Source organism: Pristiophorus japonicus, chromosome 3, assembly GCF_044704955.1.
Source record: "Pristiophorus japonicus isolate sPriJap1 chromosome 3, sPriJap1.hap1, whole genome shotgun sequence".
Taxonomy (NCBI): domain Eukaryota; kingdom Metazoa; phylum Chordata; class Chondrichthyes; family Pristiophoridae; genus Pristiophorus; species Pristiophorus japonicus.
In genome coordinates this window covers 123,169,301-123,194,412 of record NC_091979.1, presented here as the reverse complement: position 1 = coordinate 123,194,412, position 25,112 = coordinate 123,169,301, and the positions used below count along the sequence as shown (strand labels likewise).

The 25,112-nt window shown below is 41.2% G+C and overlaps 1 protein-coding gene across 2 annotated transcripts in view; it reads left to right on the top strand.

Annotated features, from left to right (window-relative positions):
- Positions 1-24,686, top strand: part of ttn.2 (titin, tandem duplicate 2) — a 413,561-nt gene extending 388,875 nt beyond the window's left edge. For both annotated transcript variants that reach the window (XM_070875791.1, XM_070875789.1), the window contains 11 exons: positions 465-767; positions 11,611-12,195; positions 12,306-12,611; positions 12,768-13,067; positions 13,155-13,730; positions 13,836-14,141; positions 15,110-15,703; positions 16,046-21,882; positions 22,464-22,617; positions 22,963-23,232; positions 23,340-24,686. In XM_070875791.1, coding sequence (XP_070731892.1) covers positions 465-767; positions 11,611-12,195; positions 12,306-12,611; positions 12,768-13,067; positions 13,155-13,730; positions 13,836-14,141; positions 15,110-15,703; positions 16,046-21,882; positions 22,464-22,617; positions 22,963-23,232; positions 23,340-23,638 — 9,530 coding nt within the window. In that variant the 3' untranslated portion in view covers positions 23,639-24,686. The remainder of the gene's footprint in view (positions 1-464; positions 768-11,610; positions 12,196-12,305; positions 12,612-12,767; positions 13,068-13,154; positions 13,731-13,835; positions 14,142-15,109; positions 15,704-16,045; positions 21,883-22,463; positions 22,618-22,962; positions 23,233-23,339) is intronic.
- Positions 24,687-25,112: the final 426 nt, after the last annotated feature.

The window sequence follows — 25,112 nt, the reverse complement described above, 5'->3', positions numbered from 1 at the left end:
GATCCTTCTCTGGCAGCCAGTCCACCCTGAAGGAGAATCCTGGCCTGTACTTCTTTGCTCGGCTATAGTTCTAGGGCTAACTGATAACTTTCCAGTGCTTTACCCAATTGGTCATTATTTATGTGTGTGCTTTGACAGCAAGTGCCATGGGCTATTTGGCTGTGATGACCCTCAACCCCATCGTCACCAAGCATACACACATGTACACCTCCATCAGGAGTCGTTGGCTAGCAATCAAGAAGTGGATTCCTGGCCGACTTTCCCTACCCTAGCCCAAGAGTGCTGAGGCTAAATATAATGCCCCACTGCAAACTTAATTAAGGTCAACTAACTTAACACAAACCAGGGATCAAACCTCAACTTTTGAGTGGCCTCAGGTGCTCACTATCTTGTTTAACTTTATTTTAATTAAATTACTTACATTAAAAGTTTGTATAGTTAATTTTATTCATCATATTCTCTAGACCCACCTGGCAAACCACAGAATCCAAGAGTTAAAGACACAACAAGGACATCTGTATCCCTTGCTTGGAGTCCACCAGAAGAGGAAGGAGGGTCGAAGATCACAGGCTATCTTATTGAGATGCAGAAAGTAGACCAGTATGAATGGACCAAGTGCAATACAACTCCAACAAAGATCTGCGAATACACCCTGACTCACATGCCACAGGGAGCTGAATACAGGTTCCGTGTTATAGGAGTTAATGCTGGTGGTCTTGGTGAGCCTGCTGATGTGCCAGGAACTGTTAAAGTCACTGAACTGCTCGGTAAGAAATGTTGAAATTGCTACGTTTTTGTGTCATGTTATGTTTTATATTATGTTATGCCCAATTTTAGGCTTTGTTATGACCCATTAATGAACATAATTGTGATGTAAAAGAGTGGGAGTATTGATGGAGATCAATGGTGTTCAATTAAATGATGCACATTTCCAGTCAGGTTTCTGTCAGGCTCAGGAAGTTCCCACCAGAAACTGGATGAAGCTTTGGTACAGTATGATAATATGAAGCTATTTTGAGGCCTTAGAAACATAAAAACATAGAAAATAGGTGCAGGAGTAGGCCATGCGGCCCTTCGAGCCTGCACCACCATTCAATAAGATCATGGCTGATCATTCACCTCAGTACCCCTTTCCTGCTTTCTCTCCATACCCCTTGCTCCCTTTAGCTGTAAGGGCCATATCTAATTCCCTCTTGAATATATCTAACGAACTGGCCTCAACAACTCTCTGTGGTAGAGAATTTCACAGGTTAACAACTCTCTGAATGAAGAAGTTTCTCCTCATCTCGGTCCTAAATGGCTTACCCCTTATCCTTAGACTGTGACCCCTGGTTCTGAACTTCCCCAACATCGGGAACATTCTTCCTGCATCTAACCTATCCAGTCCCGTCAGAATTTTGTGTGTTTCTATGAGATCCCCTCTCATTCTTCTAAACTCCAGTGAATACAGGCCCAGTCGATCCAGTCTTTCCTCATATGTCAGTCCTGCCATCCCTGGAATCAGTCTGGTGAACCTTTGCTGCATTCCCTCAATAGCAAGAACGTCCTTCCACAGATTAGGAGATCAAAACTAAACACAATATTCCAGGTGAGGCCTCACCAAGGCCCTGTACAACTGCAGTAAGACCTCCCTGCTCCTATACTCAAATCCCCTAGCTATGAAGGCCAACATACCATTTGCCTTCTTCACTGCCTGCTGTACCTGCATGCCAACTTTCAATGACTGGTGTACCATGACGTCCAGGTCTCGTTGCAACTCCCCTTTTCCTAATCTGTCGCCATTCAGATAATATTCTGCCTTCCTGTTTTTGCCACCAAAGTTTATCCACATTATACTGCATGTGTCAGGCATTTGCCCACTCACCTAACCTGTCTAAGTCACCCTGCAGCCTCTTAGCATCCTCCTCACAGCTCACACCGCCACCCATAAGAACATAAGAACATAAGATTTAGGAACAGGAATAGGCCATCTAGCCCCTCGAGTCTGCTCCGCCATTCAATAAGATCATGGCTGATCTGGCCGTGGACTCAGCTCCACTTACCCGCTCGCTCCCCGTAACCCTTAATTCCCTTATTGGTTAAAAATCTATCTATCTGTGACTTGAATACATTCAATGAGCTAGCCTCAACTGCTTCCTTGGGCAGAGAATTCCACAGATTCACAACCCTCTGGGAGAAGAAATTCCTTCTCAACTCGGTTTTAAATTGGCTCCCCTGTATTTTGAGGCTGTGCCCCTAGTTCTAGTCTCCCCGACCAGTGGAAACAACCTCTCCGCCTCTATCTTGTCTATCCCTTTCATTATTTTAAATGTTTCTATAAGATCACCCCTCATCCTTCTGAACTCCAACGAGTAAAGACCCAGTCTACTCAATCTATCATCATAAGGTAACCCCCTCATCTCCGGAATCAGCCTAGTGAATCGTCTCTGTACCCACTCCAAAGCCAGTATATCCTTCCTTAAGTAAGATGACCAAAATTGCATGCAGTACTCCAGGTGCGGCCTTACCAATGCCCTATACAGTTGCAGCAGGACCTCCCTGCTTTTGTACTCCATCCCTCTCGCAATGAAGGCCAACATTACATTCGCCTTCCTGATTACCTGCTGCACCTGCAAACTAACTTTTTCGGATCCCTCTGCACCTCAGCATGTTGTAATTTCTCCCCATTCAAATAATATTCCCTTTTACTGTTTTTTTTCCCAAGGTGGATGACCTCACACTTTCCGACATTGTATTCCATCTGCCAAACCTTAGCCCATTCGCTTAACCTATCTAAATCTCTTTGCAGCCTCTCTGTGTCCTCTACACAACCCGCTTTCCCACTAATCTTTGTGCCATCTGCAAATTTTGTTACACTACACTCTGTCCCCTCTTCCAGGTCATCTATGTTTATTATAAACAGTTGCGGTCCCAGCTCTGATCCCTGTGGCACACCACTAACCACCGATTTCCAACCCGAAAAGGACCCATTTATCCCGACTCCCTGCTTTCTCTTCGCAAGCCAATTCTCTATCCATGCTAATACATTTCCTCTGACTCCGCATAGCTCTATCTTCTGCACTAACCTTTTGTGTGGCACCTTATCAAATGCCTTTTGGAAATCTAAATACACCACATCTCTTTCCTCAAAGAATTCCAGTAACTTAATTAAACATGATTTCCCCTTCATGAATCCATGCTGCGTCTGCTTGATTGCACTATTCCTATCTAGATGTCCCGCTATTTCTTCCTTAATGATAGTTTCAAGCATTTTCCCCACTGCAGATGTTAAACTAACCGGCCTTTCGTTAACTGCCTTTTGTCTGCCCCCTTTTTTAAACAGAGGCGTTACATTAGCTGCTTTCCAATCCGCTGGTACCTCCCCAGAGTCCAGAGAATTTTGGTAGATTATAACAAATGCATCTGCTATAACTTCCGCCATCTCTTTTAATACCCTGGGATGCATTTCATCAGGACCAGGGGACTTGTCTACCTTGAGTCCCATTAGCCTGTCCAGCACTACCCCCCTAGTGATAGTGGTTGTCTCAAGGTCCTCCCTTCCCATATTCCTATGACCAGCAATTTTTGGCATGGTTTTTGTGTCTTCCACTGTGAAGACCGAAGCAAAATAATTGTTTAAAGTCTCAGCCATTTCCACATTTCCCATTATTAAATCCCCCTTCTCATCTTCTAAGGGACCAACATTTACTTTAGTCACTCTTTTCCGTTTTATATATCTGTAAAAACTTTTACTGTCTGTTTTTATGTTTTGCGCAAGTTTACCTTCGTAATCTATCTTTCCTTTCTTTATTGCTTTTATAGTCATTCTTTGCTGTTGTTTAAAATTTTCCCAATCTTCTAGTTTCCCACTAACCTTGGCCACCTTATACGCATTGGTCTTAGATTTGATACTCTCCTTTATTTCCTTGGTTATCCACGGCTGGTTATCCCTTCTCTTACCACCCTTCTTTTTCACCCAGCTTAGTGTCATCTGCAAACGACATTACACTCAATTCCTTCATCTATATCATTGATGTATATTGTAAATAGCTGGGGTCCCAGCACTGAGCCCTGCGGCACCCCACTAGTCACTGCCTTCTATTCTGAAAAGGACCCATTTATCCCGACTTTCTGCTTCCTGTCTGCCGACCAGTTCTCTATCCACATTAATACATTACCCCCAATACATGTGCTTTAATTTTGCACTCTAATCTCTTGTGTGGGAGCTTGTCAAAAGCCTTTTGAAAGTCCAAATACACCACATCCACTGGTTCTCCCTTGTCCACTCTACTAGTTAAATCCTCAAAAAATTCTAGAAGATTAGTCAAGCATGATTTCCCTTAAATAAATCCATGCTGACTTGGACCGATCCTGTCACTGCTTTCCAAATGCGCTGCTATTTCAGCTTTAATAATTGATTCCAACATTTTCCCCACAACTGATGTCAGGTTAACCGGTCTATAATTGCCCGTTTTCTCTCTCCCTCCTTTTTTAAAAAGTAGTGTTACATTAGCTACCCTCCAGTCCATAGGAACTGATCCAGAGTCGATAGACTGTTGGAAAATGATCACCAATGCATCCACTATTTCTATGGTCACTTCCTTAAGTACTCTGAGATGTAGACTATCAGGCCCTGGGGATTTATCGGCCTTCAATCCCATCAATTTCCCTAACACAATTTCCTGATTAATAAGGATTTCCTTCAGTTCCTCCTTCTCGCTAGACCCTCGGTCCCTTTGTATTTCCGGAAGGTTATTTGTTTCTTCCTTCGTGAAGACAGAACCAAAGTATTTGTTCAATTGGTCTGCCATTTCTTTGTTCTCAATTATAAATTCACCTGATTCTGACTGCAAGGGACTTACGTTTGTCTTCACTAATCTTTTTCTCTTCACACATCTATAGATGCAGTCAGGTTTTATGTTCCCAGCAAGCTTCCTCTCATACTCTATTTTCCCCCTCCAAATTAAACCCTTTGTCCTCCTCTGCTGAATTCTAAATTTCTCCCAGTCCTCAGGTTTGCTGCTTTTTCTGGCCAATTTATATGCCTCTTCCTTGGATTTAACACTATCCCTAATTTCCCTTGTTAGCCACGGTTGAGCCATCTTCCCCATTTTATTTTTACTCCAGACAGGGATGTACAATTGTTGAAGTTCATCCATGTGATCTTTAAATGTCTGCCATTGCCTATCCACCATCAACCCTTTAAGTATCATTCACCAGTCTGTTCTAGCCAATTCACATCTCATACCATCAAAGTTACCTTTCCTTAAGTTCAGGACCCTGGTCTCTGAATTAACTGTTTCACTCTCCATCTTAATGAAGAATTCTACCATATTATGGTCACTCTTCCCCAAGAAGCCTCGCACAACAAGATTGCTAATTAGTCCTTTCTCATTACACATCACCCAGTCTCGGATGACCAGTCCTCTAGTTGGTTCCTCGACATATTGGTCTAGAAAACCATCCATATTACACTCCAGGAAATTTTCCTCCACTGTATTGCTACCAGTTTGGTTAGCCCAATCTATACGTAGATTATTGTAGATAATGTTTTTGCATTGGAAAGACAGTGCCATTACCCTCCCAACTGTTTATGTAGGCAAAGCCATCTTATCTGTACTTGTCTGAGCCAAAATTCAGCAGGGAAGCTATGACAGAGGATGGAAAATGGAAGACTGGCCAGTAGAGCAATGGAATAGCTAAGTCTGGAGGTGACAAAAGCATGGATGAGTGTTTCAGCAGCAAATGGACTGAGATAGGGGCAGAGATGGCAATAGTTATAGAGGTGGAAGTAGATGATGGAGAGGAGATGGGGTTGAAAGTTCAGCTCAAAGTCAAATAGGTCACCAAGGTTATGAATAGTTTAGTCCAGCTCGAGACAGTGACCAGGAGAGGGATGGAATCGATGGCTAGGGAACCGAGTTTGTTGCGGGAGCCAAATTTAATACTTCATCTTCCCAATGCTTAATTCGAGGAAATTTCAGCTCACCCAGAACTGGATGCCGGACAATAAGTCTAATTACACAAAGGAGGTGGAGGGGTTGAGAGAACTGGCAGTGAGGTCGAGCTGGGTGTCAACAGAGTACATGTGGAAACTTGTGTTGAATTTCTGGATGATGTCACCGAAGAGCAGCATGCAGATGAGAAAAAAGATACTTCCTTAGGAGATTCCAGAGGTAACAGAGCGGGGATGGGAAGAGAAGCAATTGCAGGAGATTCTCTGGCTACGACTGGATCGGTAAGAATGGACAGTCCCACTCAGCTGGATAACAGAGGAGTTGGAGGAGGATAGTGTGGTCAACTGTGTCAAAGGTTACAGAGAGGTTAAGAAGGATGAGGAGGGAAAGTGTTCCTTAATCACAGTCATATAGGATGTAACTTCCCAGATTATAACAGTGAGTACATTTCAGAAAATACTTCATTGGCTTGGCTGTAAAGTGCTTTGAGACATCCAGTAATTATGAAAGGAGCTATATAAATGCAAGTCTTTCTTTATTTGTGACTTTGATTAAGGCTGTTTCAGTGCTGTCGCAGGGCAAAAACCTGATTGGAGAGGTTCAAATATGGAGTTGCGGTAAAGATGGGCAATAATGTGGGAGGCAACAACGCATTAGGAAAAGGGGAGGTGCAACGAGACCTGGGTGTCATGGTTCATCAGTCATTGAAAGTTGGCATTCAGCTATAGCAGGCGGTGAAGAAGGCAAATGGTATGTTGGCCTTCATAGTAGGGGATTTGAGTATAGGAGCAGGGAGGTCTTACTGCAGTTGTACAGGGCCTTGGTGAGGCCTCACCTGGAATATTGTGTTCAGTTTTGGTTTCCTAATCTGAGGAAGGATGTTGTTGTTATTGAGGGAGTGCAGCGAAGGTTCACCAGATTGATTCCCGGGATGGCAGGACTAACATATGAGGAGAGACTGGATCAACAGGGCATTTATACATTGGAGTTTAGAAGGATGAGAGGGAATCTTTTAGAAACATATAAAATTCTGACCGGACGGGACAGGTTAGATGCGGGAAGAATGTTCCCGATGTTGTTGAAGTCCAGAACCAGGGGACACAGTCTTAGGATAAGGGGTAGGCCATTTAGGACTGAGATGAGGAGAAACTTCTTCACTCAGAGAGTTGTTAACCTGAGGAATTTCCTGCCGCAGAGAGTTGTTGATGCCAGTTCATTGGATATATTCAAGAGGGAGTTAGATATGGCCCTTATGGCTAAGGGGATCAAAGGGTATGGAGAGAAAGCAGGAAAGGGGTACTGAGGGAATGATCAGCCATGATCTTATTGAATGATGGTGCAGGCTCAAAGGGACGAATGGCCTACTCCTGCACCTATTCTCTATGTTTCTGTGTTTCTATTCAAGGACTTTGGAGATGAAAGGGAGATTGGAGATGGGATGGTAGTTTGCACGGACAGAATGTATTTTGAAGAGGGGGGATGATGATGGCAAATTTGAAAGGGAGGGCAACAGTACCCGAAGAGAGATAACCATTTACAATATCAGCTAGCATGGAGGCCAGAAAGGGCAGTTCGGTGTCAGCAGCTTGGTATGAATGGGATTGAGAGATCAGGAGGTGGGTTTCATGGAAAAGATAATATCAGAGAGGGCGTGAGGGGAGATAGGTAATAAACTAGAGAAAGATGCAGGTTCAGGCTCGGATATGGGAGAAGCCTTGGGGGAAGTTTGTCTTAGTGGGCTAGGGGAAGATATGGAAGTGGCAGAGGCAACTGAATGGATAATCTTAATCATCGTAACAAAGAAGTCCATGAGCTCCTCACATTTGTTGTTGGAGGTGCGGTTGGAGGCGGCATGGTTTAAGGAGATGGTTTGTAGTGAAGAAAAGAAGCCAGAGGATATATTTTCATTCCAGGGTGATCCTGGAGTATTCAGCCATTTTGGCAAAGGAGAGTAGGGCCCGATAGTGCTTGATGTGGTCCAGTCAGTTCTGGCGATGAATGGCTAAACAAGTTGTGTGGCATAAACATTCAAATCTGAATCCCTGGGATGCAAGGGATTGAAGATGGGGGCAGTATCAAGGGAAATGACCAAGGTGGGAGAGAGAGTAAAGGTTTTACTGGGAACAAAAGTATCAAAGGTCAGTTGTTGAACTCCATTTATCAAGATCATTTACCAGTTTCTCATTCTAATTTCTATGTTCACCCATTGCACAAATAGTCCTCCCTACATATTCACCATTCCCTCAGCAAATACATCAATGGCCAGAAATCCCTGTTTCTTCTTCCCGTGGGCATTCGACTAAAAGTAAGAGAAAAGATGCACACTTACCTTTTGGTCGAATGCCCGCCAGAGATCCCGGACTCGAGGCCTCCTCTTCTTGCACAACGGAGCACGTTCATGTTGGGACGTCCGCAGGAGTTACGTGGGCCTGGACATCCAATCACGGTAAAGTATTTTCTCATTCATAGTAATAGGAATTTCGTAAATCCAAAACTCCTATTACTATGAATGAGAAACACCCCCAAACACCCAAACACTACATAAAACATTTTTTAAAACTCACATAAATACTCTAAAGAAATTAAAGTTACTAGAAATGTTTTTTAAAGAAAAAAAATTAGCCGATTTTTAAAATTTTTTTTAATTATGGTTAAAAATAAATGTAACGTAGTAGGCAGGGTTTTTAAAAATATGTTTTTTAAATTTAATTTAATTATATTTTTGTATGTTTTTAAGCTTTTATCAGGTGCAAGAGTTTTGAGGACATTTGCTGGGCAAGGTATGCGTAAATCCCACAATCTTGCCCTGGCAAATGTCCTCGCTCCCGAGATACGGAGGATCTGTCAAGCCAGAAACGTGACAATTCAGAAAAGCCGTTTTCAACGCATGCACAATGCGCGCTGAAAACCGGCTTTTCGGATGCCTTCCCGGGTCCGTAGAAACTTCGTACGGACCCGTGGAGGCCAGGATTTCTGGGCTAATATTTACTTCACCTTTGTCTGAACTGCTAAAGATACCATTCCTCTCAGCTGACAAAACAAGTTGTGGATGCATACAACTTCAGGGCAAGCAGATTTTATTATCCGAAGTGTGATTTGTATATATTACCATTGTTTGGCACTCCACTTGCTTCCCCTTGATTGAGAGCTGAAATTGTCAGAAGGACATGTATTATGTAACAGCATTCAACCCATAGTGAGTGTGATTACATTGCCATGCATCATACAGGTACAGTAAATCAATAGATTGGTTACGGGGATACAAGGGAAGGAGCATTTAGAGGAGGAGGATGCTGCTACAAAGATTGTGTTGGGGGAGGTAACGTTAGGTACCCTGCATGGTTACTACAAACATTAATATAAAATTATTATCACTGAACTTCTTATGGCACTTCAGCTAAGTCTGTTGAATTGTGCAGTGGACATTTATATCTGTCAGCCATCCAAACCGCCAACCATTAGTTCTAAAAAAGAATTTCCATCCTATGACACACTTGCTCCAAGAAGATTTCTATTACCTCAGCAGAAAATTAGGGCACCCAATTGCTGGAATGACTAGATGAAGATATCCTGTACATCAATGATTCTCATTTGCCATTAGCAAAAACCCTTTTATATGCCATTTCTCATCCATCAGTGGTTGAGCTTTCAATGATGAAAGTACATTGATGGTCAGACACACACTAATGAAACACTGCCCAATTCATGCTTAAATGGGCCCAAGTTGAAAATTGGAGCTATTGGGACCAAAATTGCCCACCGCCAGAAAAGAGTCTCACCTACCGCTCTTGAAGTATTCCGGCTGCCCCAATGCATGGAGCGGCCTAACTGTTGAAATTCAGTACTTCAGTGTTTTTTTGCAGTGAGGTGGAAGTAGTCTCATCATCGGGGCGGAAGTGGGGGTGGGCAGAGTAGCCGTCACTAGTGGGGTGCAAGTGGGGGTGGGGTGGATTTGTCGACGCTTGAAGCCATCAGCGATGAGCTAATGACGTCATCGCGCTGGCGCATCACAACATCCCTCCCCATCAGTTAAAGGGATGGGCCATTGTAAAATCTGCAGCCACTTTAGTGGCAAACACTGGGCCACGAAGGAGGGTCGGGCCATGCTGCCGAACCCGCGGCCATAATTGTTGGCTCGACCTGGCAGTCAGCCGACAAAAGAAAATAACATGGCATCGCCGACAGCACCATTTCCCCTTTAAGGGCGTCCGCACTACCAAGCCACAGAGAGAGTACCGATAGCAAAAGCTGCCAGTGGTACCGATCGGCAGCGCGCTGCTCCCACGGGGCAATTCCTGGAAAGGGCAATTTCGGGAAGGGATCCCCGCCAGTCAGTAAAGGGTCGGTACATGCATGCCACAGAGGGAAAATGGGCGGAGTGGGCCCGTACACCACTCCAAACCTGAGGAAGGGCAATTTTTTAAATGGCAGTCCCTCTGCGGAAATTCGGCGGCCATTCTGCACCGACCCTTGGCTGCCGCTTTCAGATGGCCAGAGGCCTTATAGAAAGGGGCAATTTCAACTCTATTATGTTAGTCCTGACTTGTTTTATGACATAAATAAACTGAGTTGTGGGATGACACTATATTATTACATAGGATTACATAGGATATACGGTGCAGAAACAGGCTATTCGGCCCAATCAGTCCATGCCGGTGTTTATCCTCCACTCAAGACTCCTCCTGTCTTTCAACATAATCCCCTATTCTCTTCTCCCTCATATGCTTGTCTAGCCTCCCCTTAAATGCAACCATACTGTTCGCTTCAACCACTCCCAGAGGTAGCGAGTTCCACATCTCACCACTCTTTGGGTAAAGAGTTTTCTTTTAAATTTCTTATTGGACTTCTTGGTGACTATCTTATATTAATGGCCTTGAGTTATGCTTTTCCCCACAAGTGGAAACATTCTCTCTCTATCCATTCTATCAAACCTTTCATAATTTTAAAGACCTCTATTAGGTCACCCCTCAGCCTTGTTTTTTCAAGAGAAAAGTGACGAAGCCTGTTCTTCCTTTCCTGAGATATATACCCTCGTATTTTTGGTACCACAATGCCCAACAGATGTCTGGCTTTGGGCATCATCGTCTCTGGAATAAACCATTTGAAATTGGAACTTGTAAATCAACGGAAGGAATTTCTATTTCAGAAAAATATTTTTCTACATCTATAATTAAAAACAAGTGTTGTAAATCTTCTCTGCACCCTCTCCAGTGCCTCTATATTCTTTTTATAATATGGCGGCCAGAACTGTACACGGTACTCAAAGTGTGCTCTAACCAAGGTTCGATACAGGTTTAGCATAACTGCCCTACTTTTCAATTCTCTACCTCTAGAAATAAACCCTAGTGCTTGGTTTTGCTTTTTTTTATGGATTTGCTAACCTGTGTTGCAACTTTTAGTGATTTGTGTATTTGTACTCCGAGATCTCTTTGTTCCTCTACTCCTTCTAGACTCGCACCCACCAAGTAAAAAGTGATCTCCCTATTCCTACCAAAATATAATACCTCACATTTATCTGTGTTGAATTTCATTTACCAATCATAATGCCCATTCTGCCAGTTTATTAATGCCCTCCTGTAATTTGTTGCAGTCTACCGCGCTCACCCCCCTCCAACTTGGTGTCATCCACACCATTTGTGTTTTTTAATTAAAGTTGGATTTCTTTTTTTTCCAGAATATCCTGAATATGAACTTGACCAACAATACCTTGAAGGTCTCATTGTAAGACAAGGTGGAGTCATCAAACTAACAGTGCCCATAAAAGGCAAGCCTATTCCCATCTGCAAATGGACAAAGGAAGGCCGTGATATCAGCATGCGTGCAATGATTGCAACTTCTGAGACTCACACTGAACTTGTGATAAAGGAATCAGGCAGAGAAGATTCAGGCACATATGATTTGATTCTTGAAAACAAATGTGGCAAAAAGACAGCATACATTAAGGTGAAGGTGATTGGAAATCCAGATCCTCCCCAAGGACCACTTGAATTTGATGACATTCAAGCTCGTTCTGTCAGAGTATGTTGGAGACCTACGACTGATGATGGTGGATCTGATATCATTGGGTATATTGTTGAGAGACGTGAGGTACCCAAAGCTGCCTGGTATACTGTTGGTTCCAGAGTACGGGAGAGTTCCATTGTTGTTAAGGGCCTGAAGGAAAATGTGGAATACCACTTCCGTGTTTCTGCTGAAAACCAGTTTGGCATTAGCAAACCTCTAAAATCAGAAGAGCCAGTTGTACCAAAGACACAGCTCAGTAAGTATAGTATTGTTCAGTGTAGCCTTAAGTAAAGGTTGTGTTATCTTACCCTTTCATTTTAATTGTTTTTTTTGCATACAGTAGCTAATTCATTACTGTCATTCCAGATCCACCAGAGCCTCCAAGCTATCCACCAGAAATACTGGATGTCACCAAGAGTTCTGTCAGCCTGTGCTGGTCAAGGCCAAGGGATGATGGTGGATCACGTGTCACTGGCTATTTTATTGATCGCAAAGAATCCACTACAGATAAATGGGTGCGACAAAACAAGACTCATATTACCACAACAATGTATACTATTCCTGGGCTTGTTCCAGATGCTGAGTATCAGTTCCGTATTGTGGCACAGAATGACGTAGGTCTTAGTGATCCAAGCCCACCATCAGATTCTATCCAATGCAAGGATCCTTTTGGTATGTTTTACTGTGTCTATATAAAATCCATTATATGAATATGCAATATATAAATGAGATTTCAAATATAATACAATAACTATATCTTAATGAGGTGCCTCACAATCAATTTCATTATATTGAAATTAATATAATTCTAAAAATTATTTTTCACAGATAAACCAAGCCAACCTGGAGAGATTGAGATTAGTTCTGTCACGAAGGATAGCATCACTATCGAGTGGGAACGTCCTGAATGTGATGGTGGCAAGGACATTATTGGTTACTGGGTTGAGTATCGTCAGTCTGGTGATAGTGCATGGAAGAAATGTAACAAGGAACGAATAAAAGATAGACAGTTTACACAAGGTGGCCTTCTGGAAGCCACAGAATATGAATTCAGAGTCTTTGCAGAGAATGAGACTGGAGTCAGCAGGCCTCGTAGAACCATTATGGCAATCAAGACTAAATTGACTTGTATGTATTTTTATTTGTGTTTTAATTTAAATTCATATGCTTTATTAGAAATAACTCCTGCTCATACTTCTTTTTTCTTACCAACAGCTGGAGAAGAACCAAGTGTTAGACAAGAAATTACTGAAGTTATTGCTAAGCTAGGTGAGCCAGCCAAACTGGCTTGCCAGATTATTGGTAGACCACTTCCTGAAATCAGATGGTACCATTATGGAAAAGAATTACAACAAAGCCGCAAGTACAAAATGAGTTCAGATGGACGGAACCATTCAATTACTATTGTAACAGAAGATCAGGATGATGAAGGCTTGTATATATGCAAGGCTACTAATGATGTTGGAGAAACTGAGATCAGTGGCAAAGTATTGCTAGAGGCTACTCCACAATTCCACCCTGGCTTCCCACTAAAAGAAACATATGTCATACAAGTTGGTACAAGTCTTCGCATTCATGTTGTATACATTGGGCGACCTGTGCCTGCTATTCGCTGGTTCCATGGAAAGAAACCCTTGACAGATTCAGATAATGTTTCAGTAGAAAACACAGAGCACTATACGCACCTTGTAGTGAGAAATATCCAACGGAAGAGCCACGCTGGAAAATATAAAGTGCAGCTTAGCAATACGTTTGGAACAGTTGATGCAACATTTACCGTAGAAATCCAAGGTAATCTAATTTAATTTTGTACATGCATATGTTTAGTTTTATTGTAATTACTTCTAGATTTTTCACTCAAACACTATATCTAATACCATCTATATTTACATATAGATAAGCCAGATATGCCTGATGGACCACTAGTAATTGATGCTTTGCTAAAGAATTCTGCAGTAATCAGTTGGAAACCACCACTTGATGACGGAGGTGCTTTGATTACCAACTACATTGTAGAAAAGCGTGAAGCCAAGGAAGGTGAACACTGGCGTTTAGTATCATCCGCTATTGCTAGCACATCTTGTAGAATTGTACATCTCATTGACAGTGCTGGCTACTACTTCCGTGTTTCTGCTCAAAATCAGTTTGGTGTCAGTGAGCCATTGGAAGTTTCCTCTGTTGTCATCATCAAGAGTCCATTTGGTAAGTATCTACATAAACGATGTTGTTGTTGATGATACAAAGATGGGTGGAAAAGAAAGTTGTGAGGAGGTCACAAAAAGTCTGCAAAGGGATATATACAGGCTAAGTGAGTGGGCAAACATTTGGCAATGGAGTAAGTGGGAAAATGTGAGGTTATCCACTTTGGCAGGAAAAATAAAAAATAAAATTATTATTTAAATGGAGAGAGATTACAAAATGCTACAGTACAGAGAGGCCTGGGGGTCCTTGTGCATAAAACATTAAAATATTAGTATGCAGGTACAGCAAGTAATCAGGAAGGCAAATGGCATATAAATCCTTCTACAACTGTACAGGGTATTGGTGTGATCACAACTAGAGTACTGCATACAGTTTTAGTCTCCTTATTTAAGGAGGGATATACTTGCATTGGAGGCAGTTCAGAGAAGGTTCACGAGGTTGATTCCTGAGATGAAGGGGTTGACATATGAAGAAAGGTTGAGCAGGTTGGGCCTATACTCATTGGAGTTTAGAAGAATGAGAGCTGATCTTATTGAAAAATATAAGATAGTGAGGGGGCTTGACAAGATAGATGCATAGAGGATGTTTCCCCTTGTGGGGGAATGTAGAACTAGGGGGCATAGTTGCAGAATAAGGGGTCGCCCATTCAGAACTGAGATGAGGAGGAATTTCTTCTTTCAGAGGGTCATAAATCTGTGGAATTCTCTGCCCCATAGAGTTGTGGAGGCTGGGTCATTGAATTTCTTTAAGGTGGAGATAGACAGATTTTTGAGCAATATGGGAGTGAAGGGTTATGGGGAGCGGGCAGGGAAGTGGAGCTGAGCCCAAGATCAGATCAGCCATCACCTTATTAAATGGCTCAAGGGGCCAAATGACCTACTTCTGCTCCTATTTCTTATGTTCTTATGTTACTTGTCTACAAGCTTATATTTTGAATTATAACATATATACTTTTATTCTCCCTATAGAGAAACCTGGCAAACCACCCAAGCCTGTTGTAGCTGCGGTCACAAAGGACTCTTGTGTGGTTTCATGGAAACCACCTGCCAGTGATGGTGGCGCAAAGATTAGAAACTATTACCTTGAAAAACGAGAGAAGAAGCAGAATAAATGGATTGCTGCAACAACTGATGAAATACATGAAACAGTTTACTCTGTGAAAGGCCTTATTGAGGGCTTGGAGTATGAGTTCCGCGTCAAATGTGAAAACCTTGGTGGTGAGAGTGACTGGAGTGAATTATCTGATCCTGTTGTTCCAATGAGTGATGTACCTATCAAGGCACCACAGTTTAAAGAAGAAATACGCAACTTGAGTGTGAAATATATGGGCAATGCCACTTTTGTTTGCAAGATTACTGGTCATCCTAAACCTGTTGTGAAATGGTTTAAACAGGGAAAAGAAATTGAGCCTGATGGTGAAAAGATAAAGGTCCAGGAATTTAAGGGAGGCTACCACCAGTTGGTAATTACTAGTGCCACAGGAGAAGATGCGACTGTTTATCAAGTCAGAGCAATCAATCAAGGAGGTTCCATTTCATCAACAGTCTCTTTGGATGTTGATGGTGTGTATCATACAGAAATTACTTAAACATGTTGTATAATAGTGAGATGGTATATTTCTAGATACATTTGGGATATAATTGGTCTTGGGGGTAGTGCATTGGTGATAGAAAATCATGTTTTTTAAAACACCTGATTTTCTTTTTCATCGAATTATTTTTTCATTGAAGTCAGTGGGAAAAAAAATCAGGTGAGGTATAAATCGGGCTGGCGAATCACTATTGCCCATTCGGCACTACCACCCAAAATCACCTTCATCCCCATTAACTTCACTGTTTTAAATTAACTTGCTGCCTTTCAGTATTTATTTTTTAAACTAAATTTGTTATTTTTTTTGTTTCTAGTTCCTGCCAAGATTCATCTACCCAAACATCTGGAAGGCATGGGTGCAGTTCATGCTCTCCGTGGTGAAATAATAAGCATTAAAATTCCTTTCTGTGGCAGGCCTGATCCTGTAATCACATGGCAGAAAGGGCAAGATCTTATTGATAATAACGGTTACTACCAAGTAATTGTGACCAGATCATTTACATCTCTTGTGTTCCCTAATGGAGTTGACAGGAAAGATGCTGGTTTCTATGTTGTATGTGCCAAGAACAGATTTGGCATAGACCAACAAACAGTTGAACTGGATGTGGCTGATGTGCCTGACATGCCAAGAGGAATTCAAGTCAGTGACATTACTCGTGATTCTGTTGTTTTAACATGGAATCCTCCAGCTAATGATGGTGGCAGCAAAGTAATTAACTATGTTATTGAGAAATGTGCAACAACAGCAGAGATGTGGATACGTGTTGCACAGTCACGTGATACGCATTACACTGTTGTGAACCTCTTCGGCAAGACTAGCTACCAGTTCCGTGTGATTGCTGAGAACAAGTTTGGCCAGAGCCAGCCGTCAGAGCCAACTGATCCTATCGTTACAAAAGAAGATAAGACAAGAGTTCTGAACTATGATGAAGAGGTTGATGAATCGATGGAGATTACCAAATGCAAAGCTACTCATTCTAAACTTAAAGAACTTCACAGTCAATACACAATTGCTGAAGAGTTGGGACGTGGACAGTTTAGTATCGTTCATCGTTGTATTGAAAATATCAGTAAGAAGACATACATGGCGAAGTTTGTTAAAATAAAGGGTGCTGATCAGGTGCTGGTGAAAAAAGAGATTGAAATTCTCAATATTGCTAGGCACAGGAATATCCTTTTGCTACACGAATCATTTGAGAGCCTTGAAGAATTGGTCATGGTCTTTGAGTTCATTTCAGGCCTTGATATCTTTGAGCGCATTAATACAACTACCTTTGAGCTGAATGAAAGAGAAATTATCATCTACACTCGCCAGATCTGTGAAGCACTTGAGTTTCTACACAGTCAGAATGTTGGCCATTTTGATATCAGACCAGAGAATATAATCTACAGCACAAGAAAGAGCTCTGTTCTTAAGATTATTGAACTTGGGCAGGCCAGACAACTCAAACCTGGTGACAATATTAGAATCCAGTTCAATGCTGCAGAGTATGCAGCACCTGAATTACACCAGCATGATATGGTCAGTGCAGCTACCGACATGTGGTCAGTAGGTGCACTTGTGTATGTACTTCTTAGTGGTCTGAATCCATTTAGCGCTGAAACAAACCAACAGATTATTGATAACATTATTCGAGCAGAATACAACTTTGAGGATGAAGCTTTCAAAGAAGTCACCACTGAAGCTCTAGACTTCATTGACCGCCTTTTGGTCAAAGAAAGGAAAGCTCGGATGACAGCTGCTGATGCTCTTGGACATCCTTGGTTGAAACAGAAGACGGAAAAAATGAGCACCAAAGTTATTAAGACTTTGAGACACAGAAGATACTATCAGACCATAGTCAAGAAAGAATTGAATGTTGCTGTTTCTGTTGCTCGAATTTCTTCTGGTGGAGCTGTTAGAACCCAAAGGGGAGTTTCAGTTGCTAAAGTTAAGATATCTCCAATTGAAATTGGTCCAATTACTGGACAAATTATGCATGCTTCTGCTGAGGAAGGTGGTCATGTTAAATATTCCTGCAACATAGAAAATTATGATCAATCTACCCAAGTCACTTGGTACTTTGGTGTCAAGCAACTGGAATGCAATGACAAATATGAAATTACCTACCAGGATGGTTTCGCAACAATGTATGTTAAAGACATAAATAAGACAGATGATGGTACTTACAGATGCAAAGTAATAAATGACTATGGTGAAGATAGCTCCTACGCAGAATTGTTTGTTAGTGGTATCAGAGAAATTCGTAAATTCTATATGGAACGTACTGTAAAGAAAGTAAAACGTAAAGTGGATGCTATGAGGCTCCTTGAGAGGCCACCAGAGTTTACTTTGCCATTGTACAAGCGTTCTGCATATATTGGGGAAGATGTCAGATTTGGTGTTACTATAACAGTTCACCCTGAACCCCGAGTAACTTGGTTGAAATCTGGACAGAAGATCAAACCAGGTGAAGATGAGAAAAAATATACTTTTATATCTGACAAAGGCCTCTATCAACTGATCATCCACAAGCTAACAACCGATGATGATGCTGAATACACAGTACTAGCTCGCAATAAATATGGTGAGGACTGCTGCAAAGCCAAATTAGTGGTATTACCTCACCCACCTGCACCAGACAACACTTTAAGACCAATGTTTAAGCGTTTGTTGGCAAATGCAGAATGCATGGAAGGTCAAAGCATTCGTTTTGAATGTAGGGTATCTGGCACACCGCCACCTGCTCTGAAATGGGAGAAAGATGGACAGGCTTTGGGATTAGGTCCAAATATTGAAATTGTCCATGAAGGTCTAGACTACTATGTTTTGCACATAAGGGATACTTTACCAGAGGACTCTGGCAGTTACAGAATCACTGCTACCAACAGCGCTGGATCTGCAAGCTGCCAAGCCTATCTAAAAGTTGAACGCATGACCTACGTCAAGCGTCAGTACAAGAGCGAGGAAGAACGGCAACAACATGTTCAGAAACAAATTGACAAAACAATTAGAATGGCTGAAATTCTTGCAGATGTTGAAGCAGTTCCACTGACAGCAGTAGCAAAGGAAGCTCTGCGAGAAGCTGCAATAATGTACAAACCAGCTGTCAGCACCAAGAATGTAAAAGGTGAATATGAAATTGCAATGGTAGAAAAGAAAAAGGAAGAAAAGAGACTTCGTATGCCTTATGATATTCCAGAACCTCGTGTGCATGCAGCAAATGCAATTGAAGAGAATCAAGATATCAAGCAGTTTGTGCCTTTGTCTGACATGAAGTGGTACAGGAAACTGCGAGACCAATATGAAATGCCAGCATCAATTGAGAGAATTGTCACAAAACGACCAAAACGAATCCGTCTCTCAAGATGGGAGCAGTTCTATGTCATGCCTTTGCCACGCTTTACTGATCAGTATAAACCAAAATGGCGGTTACCAAAAGTGTCACAAGATGATCTTGAAACAGTTAGACCAGCTCGAAGGCGCACACCATCTCCTGAGTATGAAATATATTATAGACCCAGAAGGAGATCACTTGGTGATTTGTCAGATGACGAATTACTCCTCCCTGTTGATGACTACCTTTCAAGGAAGAGAATAGAAGAGGAAAGATTACGCCTTGAGGAGGAGCTTGAATTAGGATTTTCTGCTTCACCTCCAAGCCGCAGCCCTCCACGTTTTGAGTTATCAGCACTTCAGCATAAAACTCAACGGACACAGTTAGCTGCAGCGGAAGAGGAGGAAAAATACGTCAAATACCAAAAATATCACATCCCTTCCAAATATGAAGCTGGTCCGAGTTTCATCGACCTCCGGCAACGTCATGACAAAGTTGTTTATAGAGCGCCAAGACAAAGAATGATTGAAGACAGAGAAGATGAAGAGCTGCTTCGACCAATTGCTACAGTCCAGAGATTGTCCAGCTACCAAAAAGAACTTGAACATATGGAACATGAGGAAAAAGAAAGGATCAAAAGTAGACGAGAAAGAGAGATTTTAGCGACAAAATTAGCAGAAGAAGAAGAAACCATCGAAGTTAAGGAATATGTTCGCAGAGAATCCCCATCTGTCTCAAGGCTTCTTAGGAGAAGGAGATCACTTTCTCCAACTTACATTGAATTGATGCGACCTGTATCTGAACTAATCAGATCCCGACCATACCCTACAGAATTTGAAAGTGAAGGCTTAGAAAGACGGTCACCCACGCCAGAGAGAACTCGTCCTCGCTCACCCAGTCCTGTATCTCGAGAGAGCTCACTTTCACGCTTTGAAAGGACTGCTAGGTTTGACATCTTTTCACGCTATGAATCAATGAAAACTGCTCTAAAAACTCAGAAGACTTCAGAAGGAAAATATGAAGTTATTACTCAGCAACCTTTCAGCCTTGACCATGGTCCACGTATAACTTTGAGAATGCGTTCTCACCGTATCCCTTGTGGTCAAAGTACCAAATTTACTCTAAATGTCCTGTCCAAGCCAAGAGCTGAAATTAGTTGGTACCACAACGGTAGAGAAATTCAAGAAAGCAACAAGTATCACTTTACTGATATGACTGGTGTCCTGACACTGGAAATTCTAGATTGCCAAGCTGAAGATAGTGGAACCTATCGTGTTGTTAGTTCTAATTACAAAGGAGAGGCCTCTGACTATGCAACACTTGATATTACGGGAGGTGACTATTTTACCTACCTATCTCGCCGTAAAGATGAGGAGCGACCAAAATCACTTGTACCCGAACTGACAAGGACTGATTTTTACCAGATCTCTACAGTCAGAAAAACAACAGAAATTGAAGAGATTAGTGAGATGGAAGAAACTAAAACAAGAGAGTCAGAAGTAATGGAATCAATCAGCTCTGACTTGTATGCTTCAAAAGAAAAATCAATTCGTGCATCCAAGCGGACACTCCCAGCCAAAATACTAACAAAACCACAGTCGGTCACAGTAGTAGAAGGAGAATCCGTTAGATTTTCCTGTGGCATTGACGGTGAGCCAACACCCACTGTGACATGGATGCATTCTGAGAGAACAATTACATCCTCCAAACGCTTGCTTATTACCGCAACACAATATAAATCTACCTTTACAATTACATCAGTTCAATCTTCTGATGAAGGAAGCTATACAGTAATAGTAGAAAATTCCGAAGGAAGACAAGAAGCACACTTTACTCTGTCTATCCGAAAAGCTGGAGCAAAGGAACTAGGTATTGTAGCAACACCAATGGTAAAGTCCCCTGAACCTCGTGCAAAGACTCCCAAGAGAGTCAAATCACCAGAACCAGTCACTTCTCTTCCAAGAGTTAAGTCACCCCCAACTCTCAGAACACCTTCAGCAGAACGAGTGGAGATCCCTGCAAGTGCTCCACCTAAGATTTCTCAAGGATTGAAAGCTGAAGTTTCTGAAGATGGTACAGTAAAATTGATATGTGCAGTTGAAAGTACAGTTCTGAATGTGAAAGAATTAACTTGGTTCAAAGATGGACGTAAAGTAAAGGAAAACAGTCATTACAGATTGGATTATACTGCTAAAGGTGTCTATAGTCTCAATATCCATGGAATTAATGAAACTGACGAAGGAGAATACACTTGTGAAATCACTGGTGAAGGAGGTGTTACCAAAACAACTTTTTCCTTTGTTGGACAAGTATTCAAAAGCATTGTCACCAAAGTGGCAACAGTTCAGAAAAAAGCTGTGGCTAAATCACATGGAAAAACAGAGGTAGTTCAGGAACAAATTGTGAAAAAAGAGCTTAAACCATCATACACAGAAATTATGGCCACACGTGTACAAATGACTGCAGTAGATGGTCAGAAAGCCATACTGAAGGCCAACATACCAAATGCTTCCAATGTGAAATGGGTCTCAAATGGTGTGGAACTTATCAATTCAGAAGATTATCGATATGGTGTATCAGGAAATGACCACACTTTAACCATCAAAAAGATCAGTTTCAGAGATGAAGCCGCAATCACCTGTGAAGCAAAAACTGAGCATGGAATAGTTAAATGTCAATTTGATTTAACAGTTAAACAAAAACAATCAAATGCTCCAACATTCATTGCACAGCCCAAGTCCCAAAATGTTAATGAAGGACAAAATGTGGCATTTACTTGTGAAATATCAGGGGATCCTTCTCCAGAGGTTGAATGGCTGAAAGACAACCATCCTGTAAGTACTTTATTAATTTAAGCTTGCTGCTCATAGACATAGAAACATAGAAAATAGGTGCAGGAGTAGGCCATTCGGCCCTTCGAGCCTGCACCGCCATTCAATAAGATCATGGCTGATCATTCCCTCAGTACCCCTTTCCTGCTTTCTCTCCATACCCCTTGATCCCTTTAGCCGTAAGGACCACATCTAACTCCCTCTTGAATATATCCAATGAACTGGCATCAACAACTCCCTGTGGCAGGAAATTCCACAGGTTAACAACTCTCTGAGTGAAGAAGTTTCTCCTCACCTCAGTCCTAAATGGCCTACCCCTTATCCTAAGACTATGTCCCCCTGGTCCTGGACTTCCCCAACATCAGGAACATTCTTCCCGCATCTAACCTGTCCAGTCCCGTCAGAATCTTATACGTTTCTATGAGATCCTCTCTCATCCTTCTAAACTCCAGTGAATAAAGGCCCAGTTGATCCAGTCTCTTCTCATATGACAGTCTAGCCATCCCTGGAATCATTTATCTAAATCTTCAAATATAACAATGTTAGTATGCTTATAATGAAAGGAAATTTGTTTCATATTTCAGATTGCAATCTCAAGAAATGTGAAAGTGAATCGTTTGAAAAACAAGTACACACTAGAAATTCTGAATGCAACAGTTTCTCACAGTGGAAAATATACAGCAACAGCAAAAAATTTCCATGGACAGTGTTCTGCAACAGCCTCTTTAATTGTACTTGGTATGCTATTGCCTTAAATTAATTATTGCACTTGTTATTACGATCTTTGCATTTTCTGTGCACCCTATTTATTTTAGCATTTTATTGAACCTGAACTTTGAGTTTCTTCAGTACAATGTAGAACAAAAGTCTGGCAATTAATTGAATAATATTAACATATAAATGTATATTTTTACAATTTAAACTAGATGCAAATGTTTTAATGTTTTCTTTGATCTATTAGCACATGATGTATGACGCATTCAAGTAGGACTCACATTTTGAATTTTATAAAATGATTTTAACTTTGTAGTGTGTCAAAAGTGAGGCCATTTAGGCATCATATCTGTTTGTTATGCTCCACAGCTCTAATTGAAGAACCTTCTAAAATGGTAGTTCTGGAGACTGGTGCTTCTGCTAGCATGCAGGAACGTTTCTCTTCCAAGACAATGCAAATGACCAAACAAGAGGCTAGCAGCAGCATGACCGAAGTTAAATTTGCCAGCATGTCTTCGAGTAGCATGTCATCTTTCAAAGAATCAAAGTTATCAATGAGCTCCAGCTCTTTTATGGAGCATTCCAGTATGAGTCAATTGGAAGCAAGTACTGGCAAAATGATTACTGGTAGTATTAAAGGTAATATTGAGCCATTACTAAAACATTAAAACATGATTTTTTTTTTCTCCATTAATTATATTCCATTGCATCAAAACTAACTTGTCTAATGCATTTGTTTTTAACAGGGTCTTCTCCTAAAATTGAAGCTTTACCATCAGATATCACCATTGAGAAAGGAAAGGTTCTAACAGTGGCCTGTGCCTTCTCAGGTGATCCTATGCCCGAAGTAAATTGGTCACGTGGAGGAAGATCTCTTTCTGATGAAGCAGAAGGTGGCAGATTCCACATTGAAACAACAGATGATCTAACAACACTCATTATCACAGGTGTCAAAGAAAATGATGCAGGACGCTACACTCTAAGACTCACAAATGAATTTGGATCGGATTCTGCCACTGTAAATATTAAAATTAGATCAATTTAAACATTTGAATGAACTGACACTAAACTTCGAAATTGATAAATACTTTAACTGTAATGAACTTGAAATTCTGACTTGTATATATTATTTCAAATATTTTTTTACCTGACCTAACATCGTGCATTTATACCAAACTAGACAATTTCTGAACAAATGGTAGATTGTGCAATATGGGATTATTGCACATTTTATTTAGGAATTTTTAACCATGTTCTGTGACATGTACATACTGTATATAGCCGATCTAAACGGTTATGGAAGTTTTGTACCTTGTGTTTTATGAGATTTTCAATGCAACTTTTGAAACTGAGAGTTGGCAGGGGAAAGTTTGAATTAGACGACTACCTTGTTCAACCTGGAACTAAAATTTGTGCCTCAACACAATGTTGATGTCTAAGAATACCTCAGCAGGTAGAGAGGCTCCCTGCTGAAGACAACCTATACCCAAGAGATGATGCTATGCACAGTATCTAGATACGTGCAATACAAGTTCGTGGAATTAGAAGGCTACACCTGTGGTGCTATTTACATATACCCTCCTGCAAATAACACCACAAGACTTTAGCCTCTAAACCAGCTATGTCATATCACCGTTTAACATGGACAAGATGATCAATTATGAATACAAAGTACAAGCGGCCATTACTTTGTATAATCATCTTCAGTGCACTGTTTCTAACATGGTGACTACTTGGATAGTTTGAATGAAAAATACACCAACCTGGCCATACCCTCATTTCAACAAACTGTTCCAAGTACTCCTATGTAGAAATAGTGCCAACTCACGGAGGTTCAATTTTTCCATCGGGTGCATTGACTTTGTGTGGTAATCGTAGAATTTTATTTCATGTTATCTGTTCTCAGGGCATAAATAACAGAAATTAACAACATTGAAAAAAATCTTTCTGCTCCAACATTTTAATGCCCTGTGCAGTAACTTTATTTAGAGAAATAAGTAGTGTTTATGTTATTTTATTAAGCCTCCTTGAGAATTAGAAAAGTAAAATTGTATTTCTGATTTGAAATAAAGCATGCTTTCTGCACCTATAAACATTTTCTTTCTTTTTTTGCACATGGCTTCACTCAACTAAAGGCAATAATAGTGACAAAGCTTACTCAATGTTCATAAATTTAGTAACTTCACACATATTTATCAGCATTAAAAGGTAATTCACAAAGAAATTAAGTTCACATAAATTTAGAAGATGTAAACATGAAAAATGTCTGGGACATTTTTGAGGAGGTTATTAACGTGGAAGATAAGGGAGTGTCTAGGGATATTATTTATATGGACTTCTGGAAGGCGTTCCACATAAGCGACTGTTAGAACATAAGAACATAAGAATTAGGAGCAGGAGTAGGCCATTCAGCCCCTCGAGCCTGCACCGCCATTCAATAAGATCATGGCTGATCTTCTACCTCAACTCCACTTTCCTGCACTGTCCCCCATATCCCAAGATTCTCAATATTAAAAAAT